Source organism: Dermochelys coriacea, chromosome 4 (genome assembly GCF_009764565.3).
Source record: "Dermochelys coriacea isolate rDerCor1 chromosome 4, rDerCor1.pri.v4, whole genome shotgun sequence".
NCBI lineage: Eukaryota > Metazoa > Chordata > Testudines > Dermochelyidae > Dermochelys > Dermochelys coriacea.
The window spans coordinates 61,250,515-61,264,682 of NC_050071.1; the positions used below are offsets into that span (position 1 = coordinate 61,250,515).

Genomic DNA, 14,168 nt, shown 5'->3' on the forward strand with positions numbered 1-14,168 from the left:
GTGCCATGCGAATGCCTGTTCTTACATTCAAGTGACATTGTAAATAAGAAACGGGCAAAATTATTTTCCATAAATGTAAAGAAACTTGTTTGTCTTAACGAATGGCTGAGCAAGAAGTAGACTGAGTGGACTTACCGGCTCTAAAGTTTTACACTGTTTTGAATGCAGTTATGTAATCCAAAAAAGTCTACATTTGTAAGTTGCACTTTCACAATGAAGAGATTGTACTATAGTACTTGTATGAGGTGAATTGAAAAATACTGTTTCTTTTGTTTGCTATTTTTACAGTGCAAATATTTGTAATAATAATATAAAGTGAGTACGGTATACTTTGCATTCTGTGTTCTAACTGAAATCAGTATACTTGAAAATGTATAAAAACATCCAAAAATTTAATAAATTTCAATTGGTAGTCTGTAGTTTAACAGTGCAATTAAAATTGCAATTAATCACAATTAATTTTGATTTAATCGCATGAATTAACTGGGATTAATCAAGAGCTCTAATTTTAATCATTGTAGCTAATGACAAAAATTAAATCACTAAAGAGTTTTGTAAAGTTTTTCTTAAATATAATCATCAAATAAGAAACAGAGTTAAAAACATTTTGACAGTGATGTAGAATAAGGCAAAGGAAATGAAGTGCATGGCCATATGGCAAAGACCTTCAGAGTTGTCTAAAGTCTGATATTTATTTTTCTTCATTGTTGTTAATTTCAGTATACTTTACAACCATGAATGTCTCCAGCCTTTGTCAAACCTTAAAGTCTGAAGTTAAATTTCTTTTATCTTAATTCTATCGTCATCTTGAGACTGAACCTCTTGCTGATTTTTATCCGTAAATGGCAGCTCTCCATGCATGAAGAAACACCATCGTGATTCATAGATACTAAGGTCAGAAGGGACCATTCTGATCATCTAGTCCGACCTCCTGCACAGCGCAGGCCACAGAATCTCACCCACCCACTCCTATGAAAAACCTCACCCATGTCTGAGCTATTGAAGTCCTTAAATCATGGTTCAAAGACTTCAAGGAGCAGAGAAGCCTCCCTCAAGTCAACCATGCCCCATGCTACAGAGGAAGGCGAAAAACCTCCAGGGCCTCTCCAATCTGCCCTGGAGGAAAATTCCTTCCCGACCCCAAATATGGCAATCAGCTAAACCCTGAGCATATGGGCAAGATTCACCAGCCAGATACTACAGAAAATTCTTTCCTGGGTAACTCAGATCCCATCCATCTAATATCCCATCTCAGGGGATTTGGCCTATTTACCCTGAATATTTAAAGATCAATTACTTACCAAAATCCCATTATCCCATCATACCATCTCCTCCAAAGGGCCTCATCCTGTAAGGTGCTGAGCACCATGAATTCCCGGTGAATTTGGTGGGGGCTGATGGTGTTCACCACCTTTCAGGTTTGCATGACTGGGCCTTAATTTGTAAATATTTTTCCTCTGCTTTTATACTCTTCCTGATGCTCTCTTCTCCAGCTACTCTTTTGTCTACTCTTTTTTGTAAAATAGTTTCCATGAGCTACCAACAAATAAATAAACCTTGTCATCTGTGTTGCCCACATCTTGGGGGTGGAGACGAGAGAAGTTTATTAGAGGAAAATACTGACTAATTCTCTTAACAGATAAAAATCTTTCTTCTTTTACCTCACTAATTCTCAGGACCCTCTTGGTCTTGCTAGTTACTTTGTGCAACTCCTATAGAACTTTCTTAGCTCATGTGAACATAGCTGACTCGCTCTTTCTTTCTCTTACAAACTTCTTGGTGTCAACATACTCCGTGCAGATGGCTCTGTTTAAGAGTTCTGAGTGCCAAAAACGTGGGCCTAATTACATGTGAAACTGACACTCTGTTTGGAATTCACGAGTGTGCCGCCAGCTTCTCCCTTTAACGCACATTCTATGAGTTTCTTTATATTCTTTAATAAATCTGACATCCCCTTGTCCTTTTCTAGCTGGAAAAAACACACACTTATACACAGAGAGTGAGTGAGGATGGTATATGATTTCAACTAACCTATAGGTTTTAAATATAGGACTTATCTGTTCGTTATCCTTTTGTGAATATATACAGCTTCTGGTGCATGATCTAGCAAATGTAACAATTCGTTTTGTCTCTAAATAGAATGTAAACATTGCACTGGCAGTGTAATAAGTTGAAACATTCTTTCCCTTATAATCTCAGGTGGAGATCTGATCGAAGTAGTGATCTACATTTATAATGTTTTTAGGGGATTGGAGGTTTTTAGGGCTTTTTCCCCTTTTGGTCATTGGCTCAGATATGATCCAGGTCAGTAGTAAATGAAGGTCATGTTTGGTGATCAGTCTCCAGTTCATGTTGCGACATTATGAAAAACCCTGCTTGGCAGTCTCCGCAAAGAGGCTTTGGATGAATTAGCACCAAGACTAAAGTGACCTGGTTTTCAGTGGTGGTTCATTCCATCGCTGAATGGAGATATTGTTATCTATTGTTGTACAGTGTCAGGAGAGTGTTAAGGCTAGCTGCTGCTGTATTGGTATTCAGTTTCCAGGGCTGCTGATCTGATGTTTCTTACTAAATTCATTTAAAGCAGTTGCATTTGGTAGTTTGAAATAAATCAATGGAACTATCAGCTTTTAAGGAGTATCACAAATTTTAAAACTACCACTTTCTTAAATACTTAATCTTTGTGCCAGGCTATAGTCTCAGGATTTTGATAATAAATTCATAACATCCTTCCTGTAGCCTAAGAGATGCTGCAAGTGATGTTTTTGCTGCAATGTTAAATTTAGAACTGCACTCTCTTGCACCAGGTGATGGAATTTTACTGCCAATCTTGTGAGACAGCCATGTGCCGGGAATGTACAGAGGGAGAACATGCAGAACACCCCACTGTACCTCTCAAGGATGTGGTAGAACAACACAAGGCTTCACTACAGGTCCAGTTGGATGCTGTCAACAAAAGGTACACCAGTTATTCTGGCTCCACCTTGACATACTACTGTGCATTAGGTGATTGGTCTAGCTATTAGTGAAACTGCTGTCTAAATCAGTTCACACTGCCCCTTGTGGAACTGTTAGATCCTCCAACATGGTCTCCTGACTTGTTTTCCTTTACAATGTGGTTTTGATTAACATTTTAAAATATATAATATTTTAGCAATTTTTTTTAAATGAACTTGGTCATCATGAAGGTGATAGACCAAATACACTTGATTCCCCTGGTCACAGAGTAGGAAGCTGCTTATACAAGCTTCTATATACAGCTCTGAATGTTTATCTCACTGTTCCAGTCCTGGATCTCTTGAGGAGAGATGAAATATCACACTCCTGCTCAGTTGTATGGTGTGTTACTCATTTAGTTGAACTAAGATTGTAAGAAAAAAATACTTTTAAAAGTCCCAGTTCTTAGGGAAGACGGAAAGAGTCTGAGTCTTATGGGTAGAGCTGTCCACAGGCTACTTCCAGACTCCCCCTCTTGAGGTACTTGGATCAGGGTGGTATCCTCAGGGGGGTCTGGCACAGGCTTGGCCACTCCTTCGGGTAGCTGGCCTGGGGCAGGCCTGTCCAGCCCTTGGGTCCACCGCAGGTCACTGCGGCCTCCCAACCGGGAGGTAGGCCAGAGGCGTCTGGTCTCCCCAGTGGCTGCTCTCTCAGTGAGTTCTGGGGTCGTGCCTTTATACTTCCTGTGCCACGCCTGATCCTCTGCGGGACAGACTCAGAGCTCCCTGGCTCCACTCATTCTGGTGACCAGAGGGGCTCGTTTCCCTCTGGGGCGGCAAGGACCCTCACCACAGGGAGTAATACTTCCCTGCCTCACAGAGATGTGGTTGGTTGTGAGGATAAAATCTATTGACTGTGATGCACTCCAATACAGTCGAACCTCAGAGTTACAAACACCAGAGTTACGAACTGACTGGTCACACATACCCCTTGTTTGGAACTGGAAGTACCCAATCAAACAGCAGCAGAGACCGACTCCCCCCTACCCCGCCCAAAAAAGCAAATACAGTATAGTGCTGTGTGAAATGTAAACTACTTTATTTAAAAAAAAAAAAAAAAAGGGAAAGTTTAAAAAGATTTGATAAGGTGAGGAAACTGTTAATGTGCTTGTTTCATTTAAACTAATATGGTTAAAAGCAGCATTTTTCTTCAGCATAGTAAAGTTTCAAAGCTGTATTACAACTGAACATTGAAAGAACATTGAAAGAACAACCACAACATTTTGTTCATAGTTATGAACATTTCAGAGTTATGAACAACCTTCATTCCTGAGGTGTTTGTAATTCTGAGGTTCTACTGTATTACAGAGAAGAGGATTAAAAAAAACCCCTAGCTATCGTCTGCATGTTAGAGGCTGGGTCTTGTTTATGCACCTTAAGGGTACATGCCTTCCAAGGAAGGGGTGTAGAATGCTGGGGAGAAAAATATTTGGCATGAGTATTTCAACACAGAACACATGAATGATACTTGATCTTGAAAAATATATTCAAACTTTTTGGGAAAGAGTGAAAGATGTGGGAAAGTTCCAATTCCCCGCCCCTACAGAAGCATGAATTAAGGATAGACAGCCAAACTCCCCCAAGTTTCAATGGAGTTCCACCAGAGAGGACTTTGGCCCTAGAATATCACTGGTGCATTATCAATCTTTGGTTTTGTTTTAAAAAGGTTAAATGGCTGTACTGTAGGTAGGGTTGCTAACGTTCCAGGATTGTCCTGGAATCTCAAGGAATTCAAGATGAATCTTTAATGTCATGTGATGAAATCTCAGTCATACATCCAACCCAAATTGGCAATCCTAACTGTAATAAAAGGAGTAGAATTCTGTTGCTGAAACAATCCCATTCCCATGTGGTTTTTAAAGGCAGTATTTTTCATCACAGGATTTTAGGAATAAGGGACAAGACAATGTCTTTTGAGATGCCAATCATTGTAATTTATTTCTTCCACAGACTTCCAGAGATAGATTCTGCACTTCACTTCATATCTGAAATCATACATCAGTTAGCCAACCAAAAGGCTAGCATTGTAGATGACATTCATTCCACTTTTGATGAACTACAGAAGACTTTAAATGTGCGAAAGAGTGTGTTGCTTATGGAACTGGAAGTGAATTATGGCCTTAAACACAAAGTAAGAGATGTGTTCTTTTCCCAGTGACAGTTATTAATTTAATAAGCCAGTTCTTATAACGGGTGCATGATGCCAACAGGTCAAATTATTGTCCAGCTGAAAGGAGTACAGGAGACACTGGATGTGGCGTGTGTGTGTGTACACACACCCACACCCCTTGTTTTCAGACCTCACTTACCAATTCTGAGGTTGATATGACTTTGTGGATTTTAGAGTAAGGGCTAAAACTGAGTGTATAATGGATACTCTGTTGTAACCTAAGTATGAAGTGGCTACTTAAAATCCACCAAAATTTCAGGCTACCTTCCCTGCCCCCCTCCCCCAACAACTCTTCCCACTGTCCTATTACCCGCGACCTTCCTGGCTGCTGAAAACTGGGGAATACACTTCCCTCCCTGGTTCTTGATAGAGAAGGGGTTGGCAAACTTTTTGGCCCGAGGGCCACATCTGGGTATGGAAATTGTATGGCGGGCCATGAATGCTCAAAAAATTGAGGGTGGTGGTGAGGGCTCTGGGGTGGGGCTAGAAATAAGGAGTGCAGGGTGCAGGAGGGGGTTCCTGGCTGGGGCAGAGAGTTGGGTGGGGGTGGGGTTAGGGTTCTGGCTGGGGGTTGGGGATGTGGGGTTGAGAGTGCAGGAGGTGCTCTGGGTGGGGACTGAGGGGGATCAGGGCTGGGACGGGGGGGTGGGGCATAGGATGGAGTCGGGGTGCAGGCTCCAGGTGGCACTTACCGCAGCTCCTAGAAGCAGCGGCATGTTCCCCCTCTGGTTCCTACGTGGAGGTGCAGCCAGGCGCCTTGGCATGCTGCCCCATCCACAGACGCTGCCCCTGCAGCTCCCATTGGCTGTGGTTCCTAGCCAATGGGAACTGCAGGAGCGGCCCTTGTAGCCGGGGCAGCGTGCAGAGCCCCTGGCTGCCCCTACGCGTAGGAGTTGGAGGAGGGACATGCCACTGCTTCCAGGAGCCGCACGGAGTGGAGCGAGCCCCTGGCTGGAGCACTGGAGCAGGGCAAACCTCAGCCCCTGCTCCCCGGTGGGAGCTTGAGGGTCGGATTAAAACATCTGAAGATGCGCCCCCGGGGCCATAGTTTGTCCACCCCTGTGATAGGGAGACTCTCTCTTTCCTTTCTCTCTTCTCTTGGTTGAAGGCCACTTTCTCCATTCAGCTAGTCTGAGACCCCTGCCCCCCATAACCATGCTTCTTGGGGTCTCCAGAACTGTTTCTACCCACTGTAAATGTGGGAGAAGAGGAACTCTGGGGAAACTTGCTGCATCCTCCCACGTAAATCGGGGAATATCTGGTGACTCCAAAACACCAGTATCTCTGTGTGCAGAGCTCATTGTTTAACAACAACGTAGCCAATCTGTGATTGTTCTCAGACAGAGGGATGGAAGCTCTACCAGCACATTCAGTGGTGAGGCAGATGGAGCGACAATATTTACATGCTGCTACTGATGGACCTCTGAAGCCAGTGCTTCAGGGTTTCGCATTAGGAGGTCCACACCAAACTGAGTCTTAGTGCTCCACGAATCTTGCCATATCTTACTGGTGGGTTCCAGGGAATTGGCACAGCACTTTTTAAAAAATTGAAGCTTTTAACGTATATGACACAATAGGTTGTGCTTTAAGGGTTTGCATAGCTATAAGTTTGCATTTCCAGCTTGATGTCACACAATCTCATCCTGACATGACTTGAACCAGGTGTTTCATGTTACTTTCAGGTCCTTCAGACACAGCTGAATACCCTGCTTGAAGGCCAGGAGAGCATTAAGAGTTGCAGCAACTTTACAGCCCAAGCACTCAACCATGGCACTGAAACTGAAGTTTTACTGGTTAAGAAGCAAATGAGTGACAAGCTGAATGAGCTGGCTGACCAGGACTTCCCACTGCAGCCCCGTGAAAATGACCAGCTGGACTTCATAGTAGAAACAGAAGGACTGAAGAAATCCATTCACAACCTGGGTACTATTTTAACCACTAATGCCATAGCATCTGAAACAGTTGCCACAGGTGAGGGGCTGAGGCAAACTGTGATTGGACAGCCTATGTCAGTTACCATAACAACCAAGGACAAAGATGGGGAGCTCTGTAAATCTGGGAGTGCTTACCTCACTGCTGAACTGAGCACACCTGATGGGAGTGTGGCGGATGGAGAAATACTTGACAACAAAAATGGCACTTATGAATTTTTGTATACTGTTCAGAAAGAAGGGGACTTTACTCTCTCTCTGAGACTTTATGATCAGCATATCAGGGGCAGTCCATTTAAACTTAAAGTGATCAGATCAGCAGATGTGTCCCCTACTACCGAAGGAGTTAAGAGGCGTGTTAAGTCTCCTGGCAGTGGCCATGTGAAACAGAAAGCTGTGAAAAGACCAGCTAGTATGTATAGCACTGGCAAAAGAAAAGAGAATCCCATTGAAGATGACTTGATCTTCAGAGTGGGTAAGGAAAGTATCTTCTATCTATTGGTACTAGGGTCATGGCATTCAAATTGTAATTAAGGACACTTTAGGAAAACTGGGTAAAAAGCTAGTTTTAAATTGTCAACACACAAGTGAAATTTAATGCTGGTCAGGTCTAGGCTTTTGAAGTTGTTAGAACAATAAATGAGGAGTTACATGGGACTTCATTCCATGTGTCCCTAAAGGGGAAAAAACCCAGCTTTGTTCTTGGAATTCCTACCCGATGTGTTTGTCTCTGTGACAACTGGAGAGAGAAGAAAGTGAAAGGATAGAAATTCTCCTGTGACTAATATTTACTGTTGGGTTTAGAACTTAATTTATTGGCTCTTGTGTACTGTGAAGTGAACAGTACATTTAACAGATACCAAAATAATAATCTGAAGTTTAGTGGGATGGGGGTGGGGGGAGTCCTAATTGATGTAAGTGGGAGTAGAGGTTTCAAGGCAGGAGGTTATATCCTACTTAATAAAACACTTAACTCAAAAAAATCTGGCCCTATCTCGGTGCCTAACTCCCACTGGCACCTAATATCTTTAAAAATCTGTCCCTTCCAAATTCTCCTTAAAACAGGGCTGAGTAGCATCTTCTTTATCAGGGAATTTGAAGAATAATTCCCCTCTTTCGAAATGGCTTCTATCTCCTATTGTTCTCAATAGGGCTGAATCTAAATACTGCTCTCAGTTTACATGTCCTTCTCAAAAGACATAAGAATGGCCATACTGGGTCAGACCAAAGGTCCATCAAGCCCACTATCCTGTCCTCTGCCCGTGGTCAATGGCAGGTGCCCCAAAGGGAATGAACAGACAGGTTATCATCAAGTGAACCATGCCTTGTCCCCCAATCACAGCTTCTGGCAAACAGAGGCTAGGGACACCATTCCTGCTCATCCTGATGGGCCTATCCTCCATGAATCTATATAGCTCCCTTTTAAACCTTGTTAGAGTATTGTCCTTCACAACACCCTCTGGCAAGGAGTTCCAGAGGTTGACAGGGCATTGCATGAAAAAATACTTTGTTTGTTTTAAACCTGCTACCTATTAATTTCATTTGGTGGCCCCTTGTTCTTGTATTTATGAGAAGGCGTAAATAACACGTCCTTATTTACTTTCTCTATACCACTCATGATTTTATAGACCTCTATCATACCCCCCTTTAGTGGCCTCTTTTCCATGCTGAAAAGTCCCAGTCTTATTAATCTCTCCTCATACGGAGGCCGTTCTATACCCCTAATCATTTTTGTTGCCCTTTTCTGAACCTTTTCCAATTCCAATACATCTTTTTTGAGATGGGGCGACCATATCTGCATGCAGTATTCGAGGTGTGGGCGTACCATGGATTTATATAGAGGCAATATGATATTTTCTTTCTTCATGATTTCCAACATTCTGTTTGCTTTTTTGACTGCCACTGCACATTGAGTGGATGATTTCAGAGAACTATCCACAATGACGCCAAGATCTTTCTTGAGTGGTGACAGCTAATTTAGACCTCATCATTGGTCTAAATGTATAGTTAGGATTAGGTTTTCCAATGTGCATTACTTTGCATTTATCAACAATAAATTTCATCTGCCATTTTGTTGCCCAGTCACCCAGTTTTGAGAGATCCTTTTGTAGCTCTTCGCAGTCTGCCTGGGACTTAACTATCTTGAGTAATTTTATATCATTTGCAAATTTTGCCACCTCACTGTTTACCCCTTTTTCCAGATTGTTTGTGCATACAGTATGTTAAATAGGACTGGGCCCAGTACAGATCCTGGGGGACACCACTATTTACCTCTCTCCATTCTGAAAACTGACCATTTATTCCGACTCTTTTGTTTCCTATCTTTTAACCAGTTACCAATCCATGAGAGAACCTTCCCTCTTATCCCATGACTGCTTATTTTGCTTAAGAGCCTTTGGTTAGGGACTTTATCAAAAGCTTTCTGAAAATCTAAATACACCATATCCACTGGATCTCCTTTGTCTGCGTGCTTGTTGACCCCCTCAAAGAATTCTAGTAGATTGGTGAGGGATGATTTCCATTTACAAAAACCATGTTGATTATTTCCCAACAAATTATGTTCATCTATGTGTCAGTCAATTTTGTTCTTTACGATAGTTTCAACCAATTTGCCCAGTACTGAAGTTAGGCTTACTGGCCTGTAGTTGCCAGGGTCACCTCTGGAGCCCTTTTTAAAAATTGGCATCACATTAGCTATCCTCCAGTCATTTGGTACAGAAGCTGATTTAAATGACAGGTTACAGACAACAGTTAGTAGTCCTGCAATTTCACATTTGAGTTCCTTCAGAACTCTTGAGTGAATACCATCAAAGACTTATTACTGTTTAGTTTATCGATTTTGTTCCAAAACCACCTCTAATGACACCTCAATTTGGGACAGTTTCTCAGATCTGTCACCCCAAAAGAATGGCTCAGGTTTGGGAATCTCCCTCACATCCTCAACAGTGAAGACTGATGCAGAGAATTCATTTAGTTTCTCTGCAATGGCCTTATCATCTTTGAGTGCTCCTTTAGCATCTCAATTGTTCGGTGGCCTACCTGGCTGTTTAGCAGGCTTTCTGCTTCTGATATATTTAAAAAAAATTTGCTATTACTTTTGGAGTCTTTGGCTAGCTGTTCTTCAGATTCTTTTTTTGGTCTTTCTAATTATATTTTTATACTTCATTTGCCAGAGTTTATGCTCTTTTTTTTTTTTCTATTTTCCTCACTAGGATTTATCTTCCACTCTTTAAAGGATGCCTTTCTGCCTCTCACTGCTTCTTTTACTTTTGTTGTTTAACCACTGTGGCTCTTTTTTGGGTCACCACAGTCAATATCTAGCCAAAGCCTCAATTTGCCTTCTCCTCACAATGTTCTTTTCCACCTCCTGACACCAAAGAAGGCTACCATGTTCTGTGCAGGAAGCTTAACTCTCTCCTGTTCCCACCCACCCCCCCCCCCCCCCCGAGAACAATGGAAGGTAGTGGTTATTTTGAACTGAACATATTAACTGAAGTCAGTCTGTGGCCCCGTTCCATTGTATACAATGAGGTATGGTAACCATTTTGGGAGGACAAGTCTTTCTTCATGAGTTTCTCTAGAATAGAAAGAAGAAAAGGAGTACTTGTGGCACCTTAGAGACTAACAAATTTATTAGAGCATAAGCTTTCGTGAGCTACAGCTCACTTCATCGGATGCATTTGGTGGAAAAAACAAATGCATCCGATGAAGTGAGCTGTAGCTCATGAAAGCTTATGCTCTAATAAATTTGTTAGTCTCTAAGGTGCCACAAGTACTCCTTTTCTTTTTGCGAATACAGACTAACACGGCTGCTACTATGACATCTAGAATAGAAGACTTTATCCTTAGCCTCTACTGACCCGATTAACTTCAAGCTATGAAAAATGGCAAAAAATTATCATTAACCCTAATTTCTTCCCCCCCCAAAACTAGCTATTGCATCAGTTCTGCAGGAAGGACAAAAGCTTTAGATTTGAGGGGGAAATGTGGTGTGTGTGTCCCTAGGGAAATATAGGGCAGTAGAAGCATCTTATGTATGAGCCGGAAAAATGGGATGCCAGAGGGAAGCGAAAACTGGGGGGTATGAGCAGGAGAATATAGGATGAGGAGAGAAGAGAAAACTCTGGAAGGAGGAGAAAATTGATGTGTACATTGTGGCTGTTTCATGCTGCTCCAGAACAGTGTAAGCACCCAGAGGGTATTGCATCCCTTCAGAACATTAGAAATAGCATATAGTAATAGTCTCTTTTTGGTTTTCTTGTTTGTTATTATTATTGTATGAAAATGTTAATATTTTGTTAAAAGGAGAAATGTCAAGACAAAAACTGTTAAAATGGGACTCTGGTTGAGAATATATATCAGTGACTTCGGATAAAGTATGTTAAAATCTTAACTATTACTTAACCTTGCTATAGTGACACCGCAATAACCACGTGATTACATGTATGGTCTCAGATTAAACATCTTTTTTAAAATTTCTCACATGGTAAGTGGCGGAAAGAAAAGAATCCTATGTGTCTTTAAATTTTTTTAACTAATCTGGGACTACAAAAGCTAAATGCCTTAATCATATACAGCTATTGCATGATGTCACTACAGGGCAGAGTTAAAGTTGTTTGGATGTCTTAACTGTACATTTCCATACCTTAACATATTTGGACTATTTATTTTAGTTTAACCTTATCTCTAAATTCCTGGGCTTATAGTGCTTGTTTTGGAAATAAATACAACATCTCAGTCTCATTTACAATTACTCTGTCTTAATTCTTTTTTTAATATAGTTTGTGCCTCTGAATATAACAACTCATTAACTAAAAAGGCCTATACTTTATTTTACAGTATCTTAAAATAATACAAGGTAACTAAATATTAAATCTATAAATTTCCCTAGGACTTGGGGAGGGGAAAAATGAGCAAGATTATAATATTTAAAAAATCAGGTCTACAGAGGTTCATGTATGGAATTTTCTAACAGGACAATATGCGGGCTTTGCCAGTCACTGAAGAGAGTGATTGAACAAATGTTAAAGACCAGAATACATTAATAATTAAGAATTGTGATAGACATACAATCATAACTGGTTTCTTTGTGCATATAATTAGCCATATCCGTTTGATTACATAATTCATTATCATAGTATCTAGGTTAAAATTAACATTCTCTTTTTGAAAATGGACCTAACAATCTATTTTGAAGGGGAGATATTAAAAGTAGAACAGAGAGAAGTAAAGTGCATATTGGAGGAAGCTGCACAGTGGATCACCAGAAGAAGCAGACCAGTGTATTGCATTGAGAAATAAATGACCCTGTGAACATTACAGATTCAATATATATTGATGAGTCTTTTCAAGGAGAGGATGGTGCTCAGTTTTATTGGCAATAACATTTCTTTTTATGGGGCGTGCAGTCTCAGAAAATTGAAAACAAGATATAGAGCCCTTCACATTTAGATCACTGGTTCAAATTCAGCCCACTTCAGTAGTGGCCAGACTTTGTATCCTGATGACTGTTTGGTGGCCTAAGTGAAATGCATTCTTCCTGTTGAACATTCTCCAGTTTCTAGTGGGCATGTATCCTTCTCACAAAAAATACTACCATATGCAGCACCAACGCAACTCTTGTTGCTAGTCTCATCAGAGAGACTGGTCATTGGAAAAAAAACTGTGAAGATTAAACCATTTTTTTTTCCATCTAGGCTGTGTCCACCAATGCAATTCTAATGGAGGGGTTAGAATAGACATGTTTCAGGCATTTTTAACACAGTCATCTAGCCCTACTCACAGTAAGCTTAAAAAACAGACGTTTCCCACTGTTGCAGCTACACTAGTGGCAAACTGTGTCCTAACTTTCCTAGAGTACACAAGACACTAGGGATGGTCCCCCTGGGTCAGTGTTGAGGCCTAGCCTAACAGTGCAGCTACATAAGAGCAGCTGTGCAAGCTTTCATCTGAGATGTGCCAGTTCTAAGAATAAACAGGGGAACTCTGTTACCATGTCTGTCAATCTGACCTCCTTCATGAGCACTAGTTTCTCTGTCGCTCATGCGTGTTCGCTCACATGCACACAGAGCGAAGGCCAAATTCATCCCTGATGTAAGTCAGTAGATTTACCCAGGGAAGAATTTGACCCATCTTTAAAATGAATTATTTTGTACAGTGTCAGATAAGTTTTTAAAGTAATATATTTTTAAAAATACTAAAATAGATGATACCTTGAAAATAATTAAGAGATCTGGAATTTAATTTGTTTAAATCCCTATAGATTGATATTATTTCTACCTGTAGTTTCTGTTAGCACTGCAGCATATCTTGGTTCAAGTGAGCAGCTTGTACCATGAACCTGATATCTGGTTGGATTGCAATTCATGGGACAGTCCCAATTTTTCACAGCCCTGTCTGTATACTGCAAGCCTTGCTTATAAAACAAGTCCAAATGTATTTTGAAAGTTGAAGCACAGCTTCATTCTGTTATAACAGAAACAACATAATGTGATGTTTTTGTTTTGACTGCTTGAAAACATAAATTTAGAACTTGAAGCTTTGTCTACTGACACTGGAGTTTTCCCCCACTGGGATACATGGGTCACTTCATCCCATTCTGTGGAGAATGCATATCTATTTATTTAACAGAATAGCTCTTCCAGATCAAAAAAAAAATCTATGGAGAAGTAGTTGCCTTGCTGTCCACTGGACTATGTACTGTGTACTACATGTGCACAGTCCATTAGAGAGCTCTAAAACCGCATAAGTACTGACTGAATGGTCTTGCAACCACAAATCAATATCAGTGTGCACTTTCAATGCCCTTAATTAATGAGCATATGTGAAGTTTTACCTGCTATTTTGACCTACAGCCCCATTATTCTAAGATTTTCAAATTCCAGACTCATTTTTGAATTTTGGCTAGTTGTGACTGAAAAGAAGTTTTGCATGTTTTTAATAAAACCATATATCCATTTCTTGAATTCATTAAGAGGGAATGGTTCATGTAAACCTTTGACAATCCTGGGTTGAGTTTGCAGGTTTAGCAGCGTTCTGGCTTTTTCAGCCAAAGGTTCATACAGCTCTATT

General features: G+C 40.9%; 1 protein-coding gene across 33 annotated transcripts in view; it reads left to right on the forward strand.

Moving 5' to 3' along the window:
- The window catches only part of TRIM2 (tripartite motif containing 2), a 120,619-nt gene that overhangs the window by 76,586 nt on the left and 29,865 nt on the right, over positions 1 to 14,168 (forward strand). For all 33 annotated transcript variants that reach the window (XM_038398331.2, XM_038398333.2, XM_043513150.1 and 30 more), the window contains 3 exons: positions 2,808 to 2,959; positions 4,947 to 5,127; positions 6,849 to 7,572. In XM_038398331.2, the coding sequence (XP_038254259.1) occupies positions 2,808 to 2,959; positions 4,947 to 5,127; positions 6,849 to 7,572 (1,057 nt within the window). The remainder of the gene's footprint in view (positions 1 to 2,807; positions 2,960 to 4,946; positions 5,128 to 6,848; positions 7,573 to 14,168) is intronic.